The 23791-nt window shown below is 32.9% G+C and overlaps 1 protein-coding gene and 2 long non-coding RNA genes across 5 annotated transcripts; 2 read left to right on the plus strand and 1 right to left on the minus strand.

Annotated features, from left to right (window-relative positions):
* Positions 1-854: 854 nt before the first annotated feature.
* Positions 855-8195, minus strand: HK5 (histidine kinase 5). 3 transcript variants are annotated; one of them, XM_078307030.1, is made up of 14 exons: positions 7918-8195; positions 7163-7574; positions 6200-6562; positions 5800-5856; positions 5193-5423; positions 5012-5105; positions 4290-4496; positions 3751-3881; positions 3605-3654; positions 3201-3430; positions 3013-3116; positions 2344-2784; positions 1254-1433; positions 855-1127 (listed from the first exon to the last, which is right to left on the minus strand). In XM_078307030.1, exons 2-14 carry the CDS (start codon positions 7508-7510, stop codon positions 996-998), a joined length of 2568 nt encoding a protein of 855 aa, XP_078163156.1. In that variant the 5' UTR covers positions 7511-7574; positions 7918-8195; the 3' UTR covers positions 855-995. The 3 variants fall into 3 exon arrangements, with proteins under 3 accessions (XP_078163156.1, XP_078163154.1, XP_078163155.1); XM_078307028.1 differs by having other exon boundaries at positions 5012-5423; positions 7918-8074; XM_078307029.1 differs by having other exon boundaries at positions 5012-5423; positions 7814-7945.
* Positions 8196-17389: 9194 nt separating this feature from the next.
* On the plus strand, positions 17390-18721 carry LOC144558839 (uncharacterized). The gene is made up of 4 exons (XR_013513004.1): positions 17390-17653; positions 18167-18244; positions 18338-18433; positions 18523-18721. It is a non-coding gene; the product is annotated as an uncharacterized LOC144558839 (long non-coding RNA).
* An 83-nt stretch (positions 18722-18804) lies between these two features.
* On the plus strand, positions 18805-20632 carry LOC144558691 (uncharacterized). The gene is made up of 3 exons (XR_013512969.1): positions 18805-19043; positions 19483-19730; positions 20498-20632. It is a non-coding gene; the product is annotated as an uncharacterized LOC144558691 (long non-coding RNA).
* The last annotated feature ends 3159 nt before the right edge of the window (positions 20633-23791 follow it).

Genomic DNA, 23791 nt, shown 5'->3' on the forward strand with positions numbered 1-23791 from the left:
CTACATGTTGATTCCAAAAGTATAGCATAATTTTATTTTGTGATTTTTGTATTTATTGAAACATTTTTTTTCTGATAAAACAGGGAGGAGAAATAAAAGTCAGCTGTTCTAATTTAAAGTACAGGGGTTATTGAATTGTAAAAAAGAAAATCCCATTGTTGTAATAATCAATCCTAATTAATTGAAGAAACCCTGTATTCAAGCCAAAACCCTACATTCGATAGAACTCATCTATTCCCGAATTAAGGTATCTAATACTTTGTTTCATTATCTTAATAAAATTAAATTTTAGCTTCTTCTTAGATTTTAAAGAGAAAGTTCCAACAGCAAGTGTCTCATTCTCCTACAAAGAAGTTGGTTTCATTTCGGTTTATGATAGCAATACAAAAATTGAACTGTACCGATTGGTGTGATACCAGGTAGCATTAGCATCTACTCTCGTTTCAGGTTATCCTTTTCAAAGATCCCATCATTATGCCCAAAGAAGTTACCAAATGTTCCAAACACCTAATCACAACACGACAAAATGAAAAAAAGAAAACGAACGAACTTGATAATTTATTTTATGGTGAAAGAAAGATTTGCTGGAGGGAATAATTAAGAAATGCGATTTGGAGAATCTGACATCATTTCTGATCAGATATAATCATATAACATATCATATATATTGAAGTGGAGAAACTACAACTCTGCGCTGCTTTGCTCGTCTCTTTCGCTAAAAAAGCAAAACAAGTGTTCTTTTCATTGGATAAAAGAGCACATTTTGCCTTATAGTTTACTTGCTATTATCTGAAACATGACAAGTTAGATTTCCTATTACAAATTGTACTCTTAAGATGAATATAGTATAAAAATGAGAAAAGGAAAAATAAAAATAAATAAACCTCATCAAGATAATAATTACAAGGAGTAAGAAAAAAAATCATCTGCCCTCCCAAAATTTTGTTATATCGGTATATACGGTTCATCTATAAATATACAAGAAACTGTTTCTGTTACAAGTTACATGCGAAGAAATTTTGGAGAATTTCTTTCAAATTCTGAACAGTTACTGGTTTGGATATATAAGAATCCATGCCGCTGTCAAGACATTCTGATGCACTCTCAGCAAATGAATTGGCCGTCATCTAAATTGCACAAACTCTTGTTAGCTAACATTGTTTTTCAATTGCATTCCTATTTAAGCCCTACTTGAATTCAATTAACCTTCTCGTGGAATTAAAGCTGACTAGGATAAATAAGACATAAGTTACCGCTATAATTGGAGTTCGTTTCCTTTTCCTTGTTTCATCATAGCATTCTTGTGACAGAGAAGAACTGGCAGGTGAACTCTGACAAGTGGGACCAACAGAGGCATCCCAATATCCATTTTCCTCGAAGGATCGAATTAACCTAGTGGCTTGAAGGCCATCCATTACTGGCATGTGCACATCCTTCAAATCACCAAATAAAGAACCATGTCAATCATACTCTGGAAGAAAATAGTACTTTCTAATACCAACTATTTATTAACAGCTTTTTCTTCATTGACACAAACTATTTAACTTTTAAGAGAAGAAAATTTGCAGTAACATGTATCAACCTCCCATAGAATTGACCAAAATGTCTGGTACAGATTTCCTCAAGGATCTTCTGCAATTTACGCCAGACATATATTACAGAATTTTCAAATTAAAACCTGGGTTTTGTATATTTGCAATTAAAGACCATATTTAGGACTGTTTGTAGTATAACAACAAAAAATTGTTTATTTTAAGTAGCAGGCAAAATGCCTACTATATTCGTATCCAGGGACATTATTAGTGATTGTAACAAACGGCTATGTAACTGCCGATTCAAAAAGTTTCCATTTCCATCTTGTAAATGACCATTTTTGTACTTTTCTCTGTTATAATAGAACATAACGCCAAAATGTTAAATCAAAGGCCTCACTTAGAAGCAAAAAATTATCACATAAACCAAATCGCTTAATAACAGTCCATACACATGGAAACCAACAGTTTAGTCTGCCCAACTTAATTTCAGTTCAATTTAAAAAAAGTATGATTTGGGTTCTAATTCGAGAAGAAATTATCAACCCTTAATAACTTTAGAATTTCATTTGCAAAATCACATACTGTAAGTTACAAGTATGAAAAATGTACGGTGCTATTTATAAATAATTAAATACTATAAAAAAAATTTAGTCTGTTTGCAATCAGAGAACCTCTAGTATAATTAACATTATGACCACTATGTTAGTTGGAAAGAAAGTAGTGTGTAGGAAAAAATTGACCAGTAATGCAAAGTTGCAAACAAAACCAATGACCTTGGCTTATTCCAGATAAGTAATAACATGCTCACCATCAAAATAAGATCAAATCGAGTTTGTTGAACTGCCCGAATCGCTTCAAGTCCATTGTTGACTACACAAACGCTATGCCCCAGCTGCTCCACCATTGACTTGGCAACCATTATATTAACCTTGTTATCCTCCACCAGTAAAACCTGACCTGAACTCTGATGATTTGGCCTGCTTTTCCCATTCTCTTTTTTATCATGGTCTACACTACTAGTTTGTTTCAAATGTGAACTGTCAGGCGATTTTGGTCTGTGAAATGTTTTTGGCTTAAAGAGGAAGAAACCCTCCATGGGATCAAGGCCAGAGCAGGAAACAGTAGGAGATTCATCAGGATCGTCAGAGAGGTCTTGCTCAAGAGGCACTTTACATGGAAGCATGAATGTGAATGTGGACCCCTCATTCTCTTTGCTCTTCACTGTTATATTCCCCTCCATTAGCTCCACCTGTTTGTTTTTTATACCATTAGAAATTAACACAAATTGTCATTTTGAGAATTTGACCCAAAAGGATTGATATAACATTCTTTCCGTGTCAAATTCAACAACAAATTGTTATATCTAATTATTTATTTTTTCTTTATTTTTATACATTTTTCTTTTTGCTTTCCTTCCTTCTATTGTGGGGATGATATATAAGTTAAATTGGTTAAAAAAACTTGATTGATTGCTTACTAATTGTTTGCAAATAGCAAGTCCCAGTCCTGTACCACCGTATTTCCGTGCATGATCGGCACTTGCTTGCATGTACCGTTTAAAAAGAGTTGGGATGGCCTTTTCTGTGCATATGCATAAACACAATACTCGGTCATTTTATTTTAAATAGAGGAAAAGTATATAATAAAAGAGGGGTAAATTCAAACCTGGGATTCCAATTCCAGTGTCATACACTTCATATTGCAACCACACAATTTCTTCACCTGTATTCTCAGTTTCTTTTCCAACTTTAGAAGAACATGATGTCTCAGCACAACATTTCTGAGTTACAGGATTTTCTGTTGCGTTTGCAGTGTATGTCTGAAGAGAGTTTGGTTTAGACACCACTCGAAGATTTATACCAACTGTGCCTTTATGTGTGAACTTGACTGCATTACTGAAAGGTAAAGAAATAATAGACTTAACCCTGTAAGGAATGACACCCCATATGGCTCTTCTACTTGAAATTGCGCTCGTCGTTATACTTGGATGTTAATGGCTTACATAAGAGTCAATGTTATTGCAAATAAGGCAGTTGTTTGCAAAAAACCACAAAGAACAAAAGCCTTACCTAACCAAGTTCGTCAGTATTTGCCGGATTCTAAGCACATCCCCCATCACCTGAAATTGTATTTAATCCAATGTTAACAATAGAATACAACTATATAAGTGATGATATGCCTTCTTTATTTTTTTATCGCTTATTATCATGAATACCTCAAGGGGGATATCTTCAGATACATGGCCTTCTAATATTAAATCCTTCCTTAAAGATGCAGCAGCAGTTTGGAGCACATGCCTAACCACCTCTCTTGGTCTAAATTTTGTCTCCTCTAATTGCATCACTCCTAGAACAATTTAAAATTTATTAAAAATAGAAAGCATTATATAATCAGGTTCTTGATAGTCAGTTAAAGGGAACTCAAAGTCACCTTGAGGCAACATCGGGTTTAAAATTTAAGATTCAGTTGCATAATAGAGACTTTGCTGGGGCCCAATTGATCAATTTGTCAAGGAAGCCAACCAATTGTAGCCAGTTAAGTTCCTATTTAGCTAATACAGATTTTAGTTGAACTAAATTACCTCCAATTTAGTGTTCGTTGATCCCATTCAATTTATATCCATCTGTAACATTTCTAGAATTCGATTTAACTAAAATTATGGCCAACTTGAGTCTAACATAGACAAAGTCCGGTACCGTACCTGTTTAAAAAGGTAAAGCAAGGTTATAACTTATAGCAATAAAAAAATGGTACCTGATTCAACCTTGGAAAAATCAAGTATATCATTGATTAGTTGCAAAACGAGGTCGCCTGATGAAAGTATAACATCAAGTAATTGACGCTGCTCCATATCAACATTTGTATTTGCAAGTATTTCAGCCATGCCCACAACTCCTGTAAGTGGAGATCTTATTTCATGGGACATTGTTGCTAACATCTGCTTTGCCCGCATTGTTTCCTCTAGATTATTACATGAAGTTAGTAACTCGGTATAGCTCAGTATAATAGTAAATCCATCAATTCGTCAATTGTATCCTAATAAACCCTTTATTGTGGACTCAACCTTGATTTTACTCAAATTTGTCCAATTAACCCTCAACTCTCCAATAAAAAAGCCAATTTAGTCTCATATTTTCCCAAATCAAGAGGTCCTGACACAAACATCTACTAGGGTCTAGTGTGCATCTTTTCCTCTACAACTTTTGCAATAATAGCTGTGCAATTTTACAATAGTGAAATTAAGCTAAATTCAGACCCACTACATAATCTCTCAGTTTGAAACCAAAATCATGAAAAAAAAAGGGTCCTAAAAATTGGTCAAACCTGTAGTGTCACTGTACCAGATGATTACAATACAATGTTTACTAACAAATACAACAAAGAATATTTCAAACGCTGCATAGACTGGTGTATGTCCAGAAAGTCCTCCAATAAATATTCATCTATGCGTAAATTAAAAAATTGAAGTTTCATACCAGTAACATGAATTGTTTTAGACAATTCAGTTTCTTTAGCTTTTTGTACAGCCATCTCTTCACGATATTTGGCCAATTTCTCTCTTTTTACCAACTGCATGGAAATAAAATCAAATATAATTTTAAACTTGTAAGAGGCATGGATGAAACATTCAAGACGAAATATTGAGTCACTAGGTACCTGATCTGTCACCTCAAATCCCATATAATTGATGCCGATAATTTCTCCTTTTTTGTTGAACACTGGCTCGACATAGGTCAAGAATGTCTTCTTGCCAAATAATGGGGTTGCATATGTAATTTCACGCTTAGCAGCTTTACCATTTTCTAAAACTTCTCTCTTAAAATCTTGGAATTCCTTCACGCCTTCTGATCCTAACAAAATTTCTTCATCTGTTTTTCCTATTATATCCTGTAAAAATTGAGACTAATTAGCTCATATATAAGTAGTCATGCACAAATTGTACCATCATAAAATTAAATGTATGTGATTTGTCATCAAAAATTGAGAAATAAACTGCTGCCACTTCCTCAACTAATTTTCCTCAGTAATTGATCTATATCCACATGTAACCTCATTTATGTAGTAAGAAATATAGAAGCGGGATAGTTTCAGCACATTTTGATAAAAAGAGGGAATCGAGGTATATATAGAGGAATTATTGATGCTTTGGCGTGCATGACTAATATATCTCATTTTGAAAGGATAGATAAATTTCCAAGATTTAGTAGAGCTAAATCTGGATTTTAAGAAAGTAAAAGGTTTGCATTTGAAAAGTCGTATATACCTCCTCTCCAAGTGAAGGGAAGTGATTATATATAAAACGATATCTCAAGTCCTTGTCCTGAAAGGAAAAGAAAAGCATATTCATGTAAATGTTTTGATATCTTCAGAAGCAGAAACAGCTTTGCAACCTCCAGAACAAAAACTAAAATAACCAGATATTGAATTCCATTTTTTATTTTTGTTGCCAAGCTCTAGGCTCTAAAATTAGCATATCAAGCTGGACATGCTTGGTACATGTACCAGGATATTATGGTTTCAATTCATGTTTTGGTAGGAGTGTTTAGATGGGTGCATTACAAATTAAGGCAGTAAATATTAAGTTGTACAACCACTAAATTTAAAATAAAAATAAAAACAAAATTGGCCAGTTGAAGTCAATCTGGTACTGTATATTATTGTACCTGATGTGCTATAACAATAGGTGCATTTTGCAGAATAAAATGCAAAAAATTATCGGCCCGTTTTAATATACTGGACAGCTCCTCAACAGGTAACTTCTGTTCTTCCATTTTCGCACATTCTTGCAATTTCTGTACCAGGATGTTCTCTCTTTTCAAGCTATCCTCCAACAACCTCTCCAGTCGCACTGCCCTTCCTTTCCAATAACCCACTGTACCATACTCTCCAGTCATATTCACACCCACATCAATCTCGTTCTTGTATAAGAATGTGACTTTTTTTGCTCTCTCCAAATCTGGTGCTCCCCAAATGTCATATCCATCATCCAAAACTGAGATTTGGTTTTTCTCCACAAAACGGTGCTCCTGTAATAAGTTAAAGCTCTTAGGTTAGGTTTTTATAGGTTTCAACTGAAAGGATTTTATTTCAGTCAATATGGCTCTTTTTTTTCATTTGGTTCCTATTCAATAATGGAAATTTGTTAGTTAACTTTAGTTCCAGCACTCTGGTTTTGATAATTTAAATCCAAATAAGCCAAACCAATAAAGTAAACAAATATTAGGAATATGTTATTTTTGTAAAAGTAGTACATAGGAATTTTTATTTACAGATCAAGATTTATAACCCCTTCAGTGAAAATTAATGAACATTTTTTACCTGCTTGTTCAATCTAACTCCAGTTAATTCCCATACCTTTATAGTCTAGCTTTTTTTTTAACTTTTGTAAACCTAGTTTGCTTTTGCTGAACTTTGGTTCTGCTTGAAGCAAACTAACCGAATAGAACTCCTTGACATTATAAAGTGCAAAGTATGCATAATATTTTAGCTTAGATATCTAAACATTCGCTGGCTTGATCGATTCCTTTCTTTACATATATGTGGTGGTTCATAAGTTTGCAAACCAAAAGGGTCTGGTTGTTTTTAATTGCAATACAGCTTGAACCGAACTGAGTGAAAAAAAAAACCTGTAATATATCCTGTTTTCTTTGCTCTATCTCTTGACGCTGTTTAGACAGTGAATCCAATTCTTCCTGCAATAACCTGAAAGCATTGGCCCGCCGGAACTTGTACTGTTTAACAAGGCTCGTCAGCTGATGGGACCCAATGTCACTGTAGTCAGTTAATTCGGCTAATTTCATAAAGTCAAGCTTGTGCTTCTCTTCTTGGGATTGGAATTCTTTCAGAAGGTTTTCCTCAGTGTTGCCCGGTTTCTCTATGTTGAATTGCTTGTTTGACTTGTCTTCAATGTCGGTTGGCCACATGGCAGCCAACGGCTCTTCGTCACACTCACACAAGTCTAAATCTTCCCCCATTGTTTGGTCTCAAATCTTGTTAAAATGCCTTGGTTTCCGTTTGTGTTGAAAGTGTAGATAACACCTGGAAAAAGAGAAGAATTTAATTCAGATGTGATTAGAAGATTATCATTTCTGCTACTTCTCAATCTACATAATTAAACTTGAATAAAAATGCAACGCTCAGACCAAAATCGACTCTAACAAATGAGATTCTAGGTTGAAAAAGAATAACTACTATACTTTCAACCGTTTGTGAAATGCTTCAAAGACTAAATCATCACAATATGTTTGCATTTGAAAGAAAGGAACGATGCCCACAACCTGTTTGACAAAATGCCTCAAATACCCAAAACTCGAGAAAACCAAAAATCACATATGCTCGCAATATATCTCGCCGTAATGCCCGAAAGAAACCAAGTTAATACCTGCTTCCTCTTCCAATCGGTGTGTCCTTTGTTTTTTTTTTTTTTTTTTTTCTTCCTTTTTGTGGGTTTTGTTCCCTTTTGTGAGTAGGGAAAGCGTTGATCTAAGCTGGGGGGGAGAAAGGAGACGACCATGTGAGGAAAATAATATAAAACGGAGCGGTAAAAACGGATTATAAAAGAGAAATTGATCAGAGAAAAAAAAAATGGTGCTAGGCAAGAAGGACATGTGCAACGAGAAGTTGGGAGCATTATCTTTGGGTTTGTTTTGTGCTTGTAACTAATCGTGTATTGGTCGGAGCGTCTCTTCAGTTGTCACTTGTCACCTCCCTACTGGGACTCAGTTAGCGCTGTTTTTTATACTTTAAAAACAAATCAATCTTTAAAGGTTCAAAAGATAACTCAAAACGCATCTTTTGAGTTAATACATATCAGCCGTCCGATTCTAAACAGAGTTCATCCGGTTCCTGCCTAAAACATAGGGTCTTTAATATTAGTGCGGATTTTAATTCGCACGAATCTTAAAGCTAATTAGACGGTCCAGATGCATTAACTCGAGAGATTCCTTTTTGAATTAATGCAGAGGATACGAACTCCATAAAAGGTACCACATAAAATATACCTTAACGAGTCAGCGTTATTCGGTTGGCCACGTATTCTATTTATTTATTTTATGTTTACAAAAAAAAAAAAAAAAATTTAAAGTAGCAAAAAGACGACGATTGACGACCCAATTTATCGAATATAGCCTCTGAATTTAAAAACAAATTCCTCGATATTAGAAATAAATTCCAGACTGTTATAAAATAAAGTAAAAGAATAATAAACAAGATATTGAGATTGTATAAAGATGGCTATGCTTTATTCATATGCTTTTGTTATGTGTAATAGATCCATACAAAACCTCTATTTATAGGCTAGAAAATGTAAATTACAAGCCATCTAGTATTAACTCTATTGATAAATGTGGGAGAGAAACATATTTCTTTAAAGAGAAGTTTTCAAGTAATTGCTCAAAAGAGTTGCAACATGCATGGACATCCATAAATATTTTATTCATAACACTCCCCCTTGGATGTCCATTACATAAGAATATGCCTCATTAAAACCTTACTAGGAAAAACCCTATGGGATAAAAACCTAGTGAAGGAAAAAGAGTACATTATTCTTCTTAATACACGATTACAACCTTACCAGGAAAACCCAGTGGGAAAAACCATGGTTAAGGAAAATGTAATGCGTATTTAACTCCCCCTCATGACAACATTAATCAAGATCTTTAAATCGACGAATACCAATATTGCGGACCAGCTTTTCAAATATCCCAGTAGGAAGCGCCTTGGTGAATAGGTCTGCTAGATTCTCACTTGAACGGATTTGATGAACATTAATGACATTATCCTTCTGAAGATCATGGGTAAAAAAGAATTTTGGTGAAATGTGTTTTGTTCTATCTCCTTTAATGTATCCTTCCTTTAATTGAGCAATACATGCAGTATTATCTTCATATATGATCGTCGGGATCATTTTTCCAGAAGACAAGCCACATGTCTGACGAATGTGTTGAATCACAGATCTTAACCAAACACATTCTCGGCTTGCTTCATGTATTGCTAAAATTTCTGCATGATTAGAAGATGTGGCTGTTATAGTTTGTTTCACAGATCGCCACGAAATAGCTGTTCCACCACATGTAAACAAATAGCCTGTTTGAGATCGACCATTATGTGGATCAGACAAATATCCAGCATCTGCATAACCAATTAAATCAGATTTGGATACATTTGAAAAAAACAAACCCATATCCATTGTACCTCGGAGGTAGCGAAATATATGTTTAATTCCATTCCAATGTCTTCGTGTGGGAGAAGAACTATATCTTGCTAATAAATTTACAGCAAATGATATATCAGGCCTTGTATGTCCAGCAAGATACATAAGTGCTCCTATTGCACTAAGATATGGTACTTCAGGACCAAGTAGTTCTTCATCATTCTCTCGAGGTCTAAAAGGGTCTTTATTCACATCTAATGATCGTACAACCATCGGAGTGCTCAATGGATGTGATTTGTCCATATAAAATCGTTTCAGCACTCTTGCAACATAATTTTCTTGATATACAAAAATACCACTTTTCAAATATTCAATTTGTAATCCAAGACAAAACTTCGTCTTTCCAAGATCTTTCATCTCAAATTCTTTCTTTAAGCAATTTACTGCTTTCGGAAGCTCTTCTGGAGTTCCAATGATATTTAGATCATCAACATAAACTGCAATTATAACAAACTCATTTCCTGATCTTTTCATGAAAATACATGGACAAATCGTATCATTTTTATATCCATGTTTTAATAAATATTCACTGAGACGGTTATACCACATGCGTCCAGATTGCTTTAATCCATATAAAGATTTATTCAATTTGATTGAATAATGTTCTCGAGAACCTAAATTGCATGCTTCAGGCATCTTAAATCCTTCAGGGATTTTCATATAAATATCATTATCAAGAGAGCCATATAAATAGGCTGTAACAACATCCATTAGGCGCAAATCGAGTCCTTCATGTACTGCCAGACTAATTAAGTATCGAAAAGTTGTTGCATCCACCACAGGTGAGTAGGTTTGTTCATAATCAATTCCAGGTCTTTGCGAAAAACCTTGGGCGACAAGCCGTGCTTTATATCTTACAATTTCACCTTTCTCATTTTGTTTTCGCGTAAATACCCATTTATATCCTACTGGTTTTACACCTTCAGGTATTGGAACTACAGGCCCAAATACTTTTCGTTTTTCCAAAGAGTTTAATTCTGCCTCAATTGCACCTTTCCATTTTGGCCAATTATTTCCTTGTCGACATTCTTTAATAGACTTCGGGTCATGATCCTCAATATTTATTATATTTAGCGCTATATTATATGCAAAAATATCATTGACATCAATTTCATCTCGGTTCCATTTTATTCCATTCATGATATAATTTATAGAGATCTCTTCATTTTCATGAATTTCAGATACCTTAGTTTCTGCTGGAACACCAATATTACTTAGAATTTGATTCTCTTCTGGAGTTTTATCTGAAATTATCATATCCTCGACTTGACCATTCTTTGCTCCTTTTCTTTTTCGAGGATTTTTATCTTTGTAACCGATTGGTCTTCCACGCTTCATGCGTGTCATAATTTCATTAGTTTGTCCAACAGGGACATCAACTTTTATTGGAGCATTAGCAGCTGGTACATGTGATTTGGTCACTTTCTTTGAGTCTGTAAATGCGTCTGGCAATTGGTTAGCTAATCTTTGTAAATGAATTATCTTTTGAACATTTAGTTCACATTCTTTAGTACGAGGATCAAAATGAGACAATGATAATTCATTCCAACTAATATTTTTTCTCAGCTGATTGTTTTCTCCCCCTAAGGTTGGGAATATTGATTCATCAAAATGACAATCGGCAAACCTAGCCATGAATAAATCTCCTGTCATTGGTTCTAAATACTTTATTATAGATGGAGATTCAAATCCAACATAAATTCCCAACCTTCTTTGAGGTCCCATTTTAGTGCGTTGTGGTGGAGCAATCGGAACATATACCGCACATCCAAAAATTCTTATATGGGAAATATTAGGTATGTGACCAAACACTAATTGTAAAGGGGAAGTTTTATTATAACTAGTTGGCCTGATGCGAATTAGTGCTGCTGCGTGCAAAATAGCATGTCCCCAACAAGATATTGGAAGTTTAGACCTCATAAGTAATGGTCTTGCAATTAATTGTAATATCTTTATGAATGACTCTGCAAGTCCATTTTGTGTATGGACATGAGCTACAGGATGTTCAACATCAATTCCAATAGACATACAATAATCGTTGAATGTTTGAGAAGTAAATTCACCAGCATTGTCTAGACGTATTTTCTTAATTGGATAATCAGGAAAATGTGCTCTTAATCGAATTAATTGAGCAAGTAATCTCGCAAACGCCAGGTTGCGAGTTGATAATAAACTTACATGTGACCATCTTGTTGATGCATCAATTAAAACCATAAAATATCTAAATGGTCCACATGATGGGTGTATTGGTCCACAAATATCACCCTGTATACGTTCTAGAAATGTAAGAGATTCATTTTGTATTTTCGCTGGTGATAGTCGAATAATTAACTTTCCTTGAGAACACGCAGCACATGACAATTCATTAGATTGAAGAATCTTCTGGTTCTTTAATGAATGTCCACATGAATTCTCTATTATTTTTCGCATCATTATTGATCCGGGATGGCCCAACCGATCATGCCAAACTATAAACATATTCTTATTTGTAAACTTCTGGTTCACAATAATATGTGCTTCAATTGCACTAATATATGTGTAATACAAACCGGAGGATAACATAGATAATTTTTCCAATATGCATTTTTTATCTGAGATTTTGCGAGTAATATAAAGATATTCAATATTTTCTTCATTAGTTGTCTCAACATGGTATCCATTTCGACGGATATCCTTAAAACTTAATAAATTTCTTTGAGACTTAGAAGAATATAATGCATCATCAATATAAAGTTGTGTTCCTCCATGCAACAACAATGTAGCTCTTCCGGAGCCTTCTATCAAATTTGTACTACCAGAAATAGTACTAACATTGGCTTCGTGCATTAGTAAATAAGAGAAGTATTTTGTATCTTTAAGAATAGTATGAGTTGTTGCACTGTCGACGAGACATATATCTTCATTATTGTTGTTGTTGTTAACCAAAGATGTATTCATCCTTTATGGAAACAAAACCAAAAAAAAAAAAAAAAAAAAGTAAAAGAATAATAAACAAGATATTGAGATTGTATAAAGATGGCTATGCTTTATTCATATGCTTTTGTTATGTGTAATAGATCCATACAAAACCTCTATTTATAGGCTAGAAAATGTAAATTACAAGCCATCTAGTATTAACTCTATTGATAAATGTGGGAGAGAAACATATTTCTTTAAAGAGAAGTTTTCAAGTAATTGCTCAAAAGAGTTGCAACATGCATGGACATCCATAAATATTTTATTCATAACACAGACTACGTCTCTGCTTATATAACATAGAAGTTCAATGTGTGCAGGAGCATATTTATTAAAAATAAATAAAAACCGGGCTATAATTGTATAATTCTGAATTTATTTTTATTGTATTTGAATATTTCTTTCATACATTCGATACCATTAATCTTTTGTGTCTATGCTTGTGTTATGTCATAATAGTTACAAAATTCGCAAATTAAATCTGAATAATTTATTAATTATTCGTGAATTTTTCTCATAATATATATATATATATATATTTTTACTCTCTTGTAGGACTGAGATCTCTGGTTCAGATAATTTCGAATCATTCTTGAAATATACCCGAATTATTCCCGAATCACGAATTTTTAACCTCGCCGAATCGAACCCGAATAATTCATTTGTCACTGTAGTTTGGATCCATTATGTGGCGAATCAACTCGCCGCACATGGTAGCATTTCGAAATTGACACAGAAATTCGGAGTTGAGGAGGCTGTCTCCCCAATCCCGGTACATTTACCCGCGCTTTTTTTTTGGTTGTCCGTACATAGACTTTTGAATGAACGCGGTCTATACAACTTGGAATCTTACCGATAATTTGAGTTTCCTTCAAGTTTGTTTTAAGTAATTGGTTTTTTAAGCACTTTCAGAAGTCTCCGGATACAAGTTATCTTTAATCAAAAGGTTTAACGGAATTCAAAAAATATATTACAAGTCAGCGTGATTTGTTAGACAAAAAGCAAGCTTAATAGTAGTGCACCTCCTCTAATTCAAAATCTGCATTTCATAATTTAAAAAAAATAACTTAGATTAAAAGAAGTACTGTGTGATGGCACTTTCTACCTACTGTTTTTTTTTTTTCAAGAACAATTATTTTTGGATTAATATTTACTCTGAAAAAATGGTAAATAAAAATTGAACTATAACATTCGAAGATATTATCTGAGTTTTAAATTTAGGATCTCTCAGATAGATAGGGGTGGACCTAGAGTGTTCCGGGAAGTCAGAGTAAATAATTACAATTCGAGTTAAATGTAGAGTTAAAATTAAAATAATTTTTTTGAATTATAATTGACAATTATAATTATAAGTTAGAGAATCATAAATTACAAGTCAGAGTATTGAAAAGTATAAGTTAAAGCAATGTTTTTTATCGAGTATCTAATTAGTTAATGGATTTAAACCCAAATAGCTATTTAAATCCGGTTCGATATTTTTTTGCCTCCTCTAACGAAAATCCTGAGTCCACCCCTTCACACAGATAGTGTTATATTTTTGTTACAAGATATTTGAATTGTTAAATGATGAAATAACAATAAGTGATGTTCAAAATCATCTATAATATGAAATACAAAAGGACAATGAAAGAAGTTGTCAAAGTGCAAATAATTACACAATTACATTATATTATGCATGTTGTACAAATAATTACCTAAGGCTTTTGCTCAACTTGACCTTCACGGTCTCAGACTAATCCTCTTTAATTATTTATTGCATATTAATCTATCCAAATTCCATGCATACATGGTGGCCTCAACCTCAACTTATATATATATCCAATAGGAATCTAGCTACCAAGTGCTACCAGCGCTAAAGTTTAAGTCCCTTTATTAATCATTAGCTGATCAAAAGTATTAAATGTTAATTAATTTATAACTAATGTCAACATGGATTTAATTAATTTCAGGGTATATATATATATATATATATATTTCTCAAAGCAATTGAAATAAAATTAATTACAAGAAAAATTAATAACTAGTAAGTGTGTTAATGGACACGACATGAATGATATATAGCAAAACAATCAAATTAATAATATTATATTTTTTTACCTTTTCCATCATATTAATCATATTTATAATATTGAATTTCGAATTTCAAATGTAAAGCTTATATTTGCTGATCGATTATAAAATATTTTTGATTACCCTAGCTCGTTAGAAAAAAAAACCTCGTTACTGTTAAAATCTAGGTCGGACTCGGAATTTCTTTTTATGTGGGTCAACTAGTGCTGCTAGTGTTTTAATGTACAGTTTATATGTGGTATGCAGAAAGCCACCGCATATGCAGATTTTTATACGGACTTATATATACGGATTTTAAATGAGAATTCATATATATATAAACAAGTATACAGTAATATGTGGTATAAACCACTATTAATATACTCTAAACCGATAATTTTATCACTGTCAATATACTCTAAACCGGTAATATGTGGTATAAACCATTGTTAATACACTCTAATACACTTTCTAGGGATAGTTTTATTTTCTTATGATGGTTAATATGGAAACTTCAAAGAGATTTCCTATAAATTACAAAATAATAAAATGTGCTTATTATATAAAATAAAATAAAATAAAAATGGGTTCAGTCCAATTTGTCAGTGTTTCCAATTCCAAGGCGTTTAGTGGTCAAAATGTATCTTCTTATTAATTATAAATTCACAACTTTTTAGAAACTTGATTATGTTTCTGAAAAAAAAGAAGAAGAAAAAAAATCTGAGTTGGATAAGAATCAAGAATCTATGTGTTAGAAAACCCAACTTTATAAGATTTAGCAAATCTCGAAGTGATCAGGAACTTTTTAAGAATCTAGAGAGAGAACTTTTTAATCTAATATTTGATCAAATATGTTCCCGTTTGGGAGAGATTCATAGTTGGAATCAATTGAGATTTGAGATCAAAATGAGCCTTGATTATTTTAAAATAATCGCTGTAGAGTGCTACCCCCCCCAAAAAAAAAAAAAAAAAATACATTTTGGACAAGTATAAAGTGGCATGAATCTGGTCATATATGAACTAAGATTTACAAAAGGGTCCGCAGTAAGAAATTGCTAACTGGGAATTAATTAAGCACTTGACATAACAATTATATAATGCTAATTATATTTATAAAAGGCTCAAAGCTGTCCATCGAATATCGATCATAGAACGTGCCAGGGTGCCTGACCATGCACTTCAGTTGACAATAAGAGATACTTTGCGACTTGAGCTGTATTATATGGTGTAACGGGTCATTGTGAATAGACTCGTTCCAATAAAAAAGGCGGAAAAAGGTTAATTTTCTCAGTGAGTCTATCATAGCTTAACTTCTAATGTACATGTTTAAAATCCTATCATATTAATTTATTAAATAAATTCAATTTTACCTTTATTAACTTTTATGGTTTTTTCTTTTCTTTTTATGTTCATTTGTGTCGACAGTGATTTATTAAATGAAGATATAAAATATGAGGTATAAAATCAATGAGGCATTGAAATCCTCCTCATATAATATATTGCAGGGACGATAATGCATGTTTCTTTGCTCATCTGGTTGACAAAACAAAGTAAACTATTGTCATCGCTCGGCATACGCTTTCGTAACTCCAAAAAATTTAGGTTTTGATTTTCATGTTTTATGATTTTTCAAAAATAAAAAATGGAGCTCCGTTGTGATAAAACATTTCTTAAATACAGCCCACAAACCGTATTGTATCTCCCCTACCTTATTAAGGAGCTTAATGTCTAGATCCTGCAAAGGTCCTGATTTACTGTTTTTTTTTTCGGATTGAATCTGAGCCATCTAAACAAACAATCTGCCTTCCTTTGATTAAATACATCCTTTATACGTGTAGAAGTCCAAAATTAGTTAAAATTGTACCCGTTACACGTACCGCTACATGTATTATCACAGGTATTTTGATTCTGCACCGTCGGATTTCAATCAAAAATCGTGCAAATTAATCTACGATGCCTAAATTTTTTCGCTTGAGCGCTGCGCTTCTCCCAGCAAATTATCTCTGTGCCCCCCCTCCCTCCCCGATCCCTTCTTCCGAAGAAAAAAAGAGAGAAAACCCTAATCGCCTCAGATCTCCGCCACTCCGCCTTCGTTCACCGTCTCTCTCAAAGCACTGGGAGAATATCAGATAACTGTCCCGCTCCTCTACCATACCTCAGCATCTACCCCAAGGCCCCAACGTCTCCTCTCCGCTCAGCTCACCTACCCATCTAGAATCCCTCTTCTCACCAAACCCATAAATCTTGAGAGATACTCACAAAGAGAAAAGAGAGACTGAGGCGGGAGATAAAGACAAAGAGAGAGCAGAGAGATGGAGATGACGCAAGGCGAAATCATCTCGATCGCCGTGGCAGTGGCGGCGGTTGGTGCGGTCGCTGCCTTCTACTTCTACAGCAACAAGAAGCAGAAAGGTTCGTCTTTCTCTAGGTCAATATTGTCTGATGAATAATCGATCTGTTCTGTATGCAATTCCTATCGTGTTGATTGATTTGATTCGATTTGAGTTGCTTTTTGTTTGGTCCTATCTTGTATGCAATTCCTATCGTGTTGATTAGATATCTCAATCTTTTCTATTTATTTTTACGAAATTCTGCCATTTTTCTTCATTTTGTAGCAAATCTATAAGTGGCCACGATTTTGTTATTTCCAATAATATAGTGAAAATTATTTGTCTGACTTTTAATTGAATTCTGAATTGTTATAAGAATCAGTAGGTACAAATTAACTGCAAAAGTTTCAATTTTAATCAGGTTAGAGTTGGTAAGATCAAGGATAATGGCAGAGCAAACACAAAGAAAATTGGGTCTCATGGTGAAAGTGTCCACACTCCACAAAATAGCAATTGAACCCGGTAGCTCACATGCATTCTACAGCTGCAGTGAAGATGGGTTAGTTCAACATGTACATGTTTTTAGCATCTGATTTTCTTTGCTACTCTCTTTAAATTATCTGCATTTTAAGGCTCTAAATTCAATTAATGTATATAAGCTAAAGTTATTCCTTGGATGTGTTGAGTGATAATATTGCTATATAGATTCAGAAGCTTATTGCTTGTGTTTTTATTGGAAAGAATTCTAGCCAGTCCGAATTGAATTCAAGTGATGAGGTTATATAGGATCTAGATGCCACTATAATAAATTTATGTTTTTTTATGAGACTATTTATGTATGTCATGTTATCAAAGGATTTTTTATAAAAAAGTTTGATTATGTACCAGTTCAGTTATGAACCCAGAAAGGACAATTATGGTATTTGCTATCTTTTTGGTACCATGCTGTTACGAGGTGTTATAAAGGGCAATCCAGTTATGTATGTAAACCGTCTGATCAGAATGCAGTGAAGATAGGTACTAAATTATGAATACTTTATAATTGGATGAACCGAGGACTAAATAGTAAACTATATTTTTTTTAGGAGGGGTAGTAGGAAATTATGAAAGAAGTTCAATCTCTTACCAGCAAATACAAGGAACCAAGCTCTAATGCCAATCCAGTGAGGCACTGTTTTCTTTACATTTTCTTTTAGTTAAATGTTTAGATGTTTTCTGTTTTTCAATTTTAGGTACTAATTGTTTCAACTTTGCAGAAATTGCAACATCCAATTTTGGATAAACTTTTCATGTGGTCTCTAGCTTGTGTTGTCTCGGTGCCTCTACACTGGATTTCTCCCTATACTTTTTGGGTATGGCTTCTTTTCAATCTACTCTTATTCTATTTAACCTCTTTTGTGATCAATTTAAATTAATTTATGTGATGTATTTTCTCCAATAGAGCTGGCACGGTCAATTGGATAGACAAATGACTTTGTTAATGGCTTTCTGTGATAACATTGGAAATTGTATCAAGGTAAATCGATAATCATTGAAGAACATAATTTCATATGGTTCTTATTTATAGTATTTTTTTTCTTTGTTGTTGGTTTAAGTTTGATTTTTTTTTTTTCTAATATATATATAATTTGGTATTTGTGCCTCGGTCGAGCTCCTGTTAGGAGATTGACAGCTGTGATTGTCCCTAAACCCTCAAAATTGATTGTCCCATCTTAGTTTGGTTTACTTTCTATGTTTTTTAGATATTTTCTACACTATGTTGTGACAAGTGGAGGCCCTATTGATGCAATAACTACAGCTGTGATGTGTGCCACTGTTTTCTCGCTTGTATTGTTGGTTGGCATTGGTGAGTACAACAGTTCTTCCAATATTTCACTTTCAAAATTTTTGAGAAGTAGGGGACTGTCTTATTGCCTTGGAGGCTGATACTGGGTTTCTCAGAGCTCGTGTTAGAGCTGCAAAGTAAGTGCGTAATAATTTGGGGAAAACGCCTGGTTTGGAACAAATCACAAAATTGTGCCTAGAAAATTCATGTGGAACCTATTACATCTTTGATCTTAATTTGAAAGAAGGGATACACCGAAAGAAATTGGTAGGGGGGGTGAGATAAGTTTGGAAGAACAGAAAATTCATGTGTGCCCCAGAAATAAAAAAAGGTTAATAAACAGATAATAAAGAAAAAAAGGTAACTGTGGGTAAAGAAGGGCCTGCAAAAGATGCTTTTAATTATTAACGGTGTGATGATATTTCTCATTCTTGATGGGGGACACTTAAGTTACATTATAAAGGAAGGAAAAGACTTGCATTTAGTGTTTAGTATTTTTTTTCTTTGGGAGCACCATTATACTGTCTCATGTTGTGTATTTGTAACGAAAGGGTATTAACGTACTTCTACTTCCAGTTGTTTTCTTGCTTTAGGGGAGGTTGATGAGGCAATCAAGTACTACAACCAGTTGTTTGCTTCCATGGAACTGATCGACAAGCTAGAGGTTTCCAGGCAGGGTCCGTTGGCTTTGGGTCAGTGTCCTTTATGGGAGACATGGACATTGACATTGTCTTGAGGACAATCGTCTTACAGGATCCTGTCTTAACACCCTGTTCTCCTACAGGGATGCAAAGCAGCGACAAGAATGGTTGGCACACATACAAGTACGGTTTTAAAATTATTTCTCAGGTTTTGCGTTGGGTGGTAATAGTATTACAATTAAGACATATTTTTATAACAAGTTGAAAGCTTGGTCGATTTACTGTTATTATGTGTTGCAAGCAAATAACTGGCAATTTTAATGTTGGATGGTCTAGCTGTATAGAAAGAGGTACTTAAATACATTAATCGACAACAAGGGTTGATCTTGCCATTATGTCAAATGGCTTTGACTCACTGCAGTTGTTTCTTTTTTTTATTATTTTTTTCTTCTATTTTTTTCTTCTAAAATTTAAACTTGACCTTATTAATATTTGTTAATTTATATCCATGGGGAGAAAGGCCCTTCACTCTTTAGCAAAGCAAATGCCTCTCTTCTGCTCTTTTTCATGGTTCATGCAATCCATGTTTACTTTTTTTTCTGTGCTTCGACATCTGTTTATTTATGCCTTTGTCTTGCGCACCAACTGTTTGTATTTTGGCCTAAGAGAACCATAATGTCTATACACCAATATATAATCTCAGTGTTGTTGGATTTCTCCATGCCGTTGGATTTTTTTAATATTTGAAAGCAATTAATTTCCCTTTTAGCAACACTGATTATCTTCCCATGTAATAATACTGATTTTGTTACTAATAACTCATCTATTATTGTCCAAATTAACATATAATAACCTGGACTCATCAATTTTATATATTTGGTATTCCCATGTTACAATGACCTTTGCACATTTGTTTGGTAAATAATTTAGTTTATTTAATTTATGCGCAGTTCAGCTTGAAGTTCAGAGATACCGAACAATTCCAGATGTGCGTTTATTTGTCTAATAGTTTTACTTTCATTTGAATTATCATTTCAACACGTTTCCATTTCACTTTGTCCTTTATTATAGTTTTGTATCTTTTATTATGAGTATATTAATTTAAAAAAAAAGAGTATATTATGTAATATGGATAATGATATGTTTCTTTCATTCTCTACTTAAAAAATAATTGGGTTCCTATATTAGTTACAAATAAAAAAAATAGAATCTATCTTAAGAGGTTTGATTATGAAAATTAACTCTGTATAAAAAAAAATTACAAAATAAGGCATATTAATAGATTTTCAATGAGACTTGAAAGCAACATAGACACAAATGAAAATTACTATACTTAAGGTGCTATATTTTTATTTTATTTTTTGGGTTCAAATATGGATCTAGGTGAAAATCAGCTATACCTTACTCATCTCCCAACACGTAGGCAAAATTAGTTTCAATCAGTTTCAATCGAAATCAAATACTTTAGTAAATTAGGTTTTCTAAAGTTATTACATTCAATGATATTTATTTTCTCTATTTTTTTATGAAAAAAAATACTTTAGTAAATTATGTTTTCTACTACATAATTTGCTCCCGTTGCTGTGCACGGGCACGATTACTAGTATATTATTGTAGACCCTAATTTTTCATCTTCTAAATCATTTAATAAATTTATGAAGTGATGTTGTAACTCTTTATAACTTTGATTTTATTTGTCAGTTAGATATCACAAGTCTAAATATAACACTAATGAATGACTTGGCCTTTATTCAAAAATTTCCAAGCTCTGACAGTTTGTTGATCTTTTTCCTTTTTCCGGTTTTTATAATATATGTATAATATATACATACATACATACATATATACATAATTACATATACATATATACACATATACATATACATATACATATACACATATACATATACACATATACATATATACAATTTTTTTTATAAACTCATTTTTTTATAATATGCATATACACATATACATATATACATATATACATATAGAGTTAGGCTGGGGTGCTATGGATAGCATAGTGGCTTCCCGTGCTACGGCTCAATATTCAAGTTTTCAAAATCCAAACGGTCGATCTGAACCGTTCATCTTATTCTCCATATTAATATCTGCTTGGAGACCAAATTTTACATTTTTCTGAATTTTTTTACTATTTATTAAGTATTTTACAAAATTGTTGATCCAACGGTGGCTGCACAAAACAGTAAAACCGTTGGATTAGCGATTTTCAAAGTGGCTTAATAAATAGTAAAAAAATTCAGAAAATTATAAAATTTGGTCTCCAAGCAGATATTAATATGGAAAATAAGATGAACGGTTCGGATCGACCGTTTGGATTTTGAAAACTTGAATATTGAGCCGTAGCACGGGAGGCCACTATGCTATCCATAGCACCCCAGCCTAACTCTATACATATATACATATATACATATACACATATACATATACACATATACACATATACACATACACATATACATATACACATATACATACATACATACATACATACATATACACATATACATATATACATATACATATACACATATACACATACACATATACACATACACATATACATATCTACATATACATATACACAAAATTGAAAAAGTCGATCTAAACCGTTCATCTTGTTCTCCATATTAATAAAAATGGCGAACAAGATGAACGGTTCAGATCTACTTTTTCAATTTTGAAATTTCAAATTTGGACCGTGTGTATTTCGGCCCATATGCTACCGAAAGCACATTAGCCTATCTCTATATAATATATGTATATGGGAATATGCTAGCATGCTATGCATAGCATAGAGCCCCTCCGTGCAACGGCTTGGATTTTGACTTTTCAAAATTCTAACGGTCAATCCGAACCGTTTATCTTGTTCTCCATATTAATACGTGTTTGGGGACCAAATTTTACATTTTTTGGAATTTTTTTACTATTTCTTTAGATTTATTGAAAATCACTGTTTTCAGCAAATCTGGACCATAAAAAAACAGCGATTTTCAATAAATCTAAAGAAATAGTAAAAAAATTCCAAAAAAATGTAAAATTTGGTCTCCAAATACATATTAATATGAAGAACAAGATGAACGGTTCGGATCGACCGTTAGGATTTTGAAAAGTCGAAATCCAAGGCGTTGCATGGAGGGGCTCTATGTTATGCATAGCATGCTAGCATATTCCTATGTATATGTATATATTTATATACGAGGAGGGATCAAGTTACAACAATTTTTGAGTTACAACAAGTTACAACAATGATTTTTTACATTTTTAAAGTCCAAATTGTCGATCCAAACCGATAGATGTGATATCTACAGTAAAATATGCTTGGAGACCAAATTTTACATTTTTTGGAATTTTTTTACTATTTATTAAGATGGGTACAAAAACTAGGAAAATTCAGACTATTGAATTTTGTACCCATCTTAATAAATAGTAAAAAAATTCCAAAAAATGTAAAAATTGATTTGAAGGCACATTTTATTGTGGAGATCACATCTAACGGATTGGATCGACGATTTGGACTTTAAAAATATAAAAAATAGTTGTTGTAACTTGTCGTAACTTGATCCCTCCTCTTTATATATACATATATACATATATTATAAAAAACTGAGTTTATAAAAAAAAAATTTGTATATATGTATATGTGTATATGTATATGTGTATATGTGTATGTGTATATGTATATGTATATATGTATATGTATATATGTATATGTATGTGTGTATATATGTATATGTATGTATGTATATATGTATGTATGTATATGTGTATATGTGTATATGTATATATGCATATATGTATATATGTATATATGTATATATTGAGGTAGGCTGCGGTGAGTTGCGAAGTAAAACGCATTTCTACTTCACGCCGTATTTTATTTTGAAAGTCCAAACGACCGATCCGAACCGTTAGATGTTTAATCCATATTGAAATGTGCTTGGAGACCAAATTTTACATTTTTTGGAATTTTTTTACTATTTATTAAGCATTTTTTAAAATTGTTGTTTTGCTGTGAACAGTAAAAAAACAGTAAAATTTTCTGAACTATCAGATCAGCGACTTTCAAAATTGCTTAATAAATAGTAAAAAAATTCCAAAAAATGTAAAATTTGGTCTCCAAGCACATTTCAATATGGAGAACAAGATGAACGGTTCGGATCGACATTTTGAACTTTAAAATCACAAAATATGAGCGTGAAGTAAAATAGTCGCTTTAC

This window comes from Carex rostrata, chromosome 8, assembly GCF_964058835.1.
Source record: "Carex rostrata chromosome 8, lpCarRost1.2, whole genome shotgun sequence".
Classification (NCBI taxonomy): domain Eukaryota; kingdom Viridiplantae; phylum Streptophyta; class Magnoliopsida; order Poales; family Cyperaceae; genus Carex; species Carex rostrata.

What these genes read in the sequence shown, in the direction of transcription:
- HK5 (XM_078307028.1), bottom strand. Translation starts at nt 7,510, where the DNA reads ATGGGGGAAGATTTAGACTTGTGTGAGTGTGACGAAGAGCCGTTGGCT. An exon ending in ATACTGACGAACTTGGTTAG is followed by an intron (nt 3,431 to 3,604) that starts GTAAGGCTTTTG and finishes TTTACCTTTCAG; the next exon opens with TAATGCAGTCAAGTTCACAC. An exon ending in AACGAACTCCAATTATAGCG is followed by an intron (nt 1,128 to 1,253) that starts GTAACTTATGTC and finishes TGTGCAATTTAG; the next exon opens with ATGACGGCCAATTCATTTGC.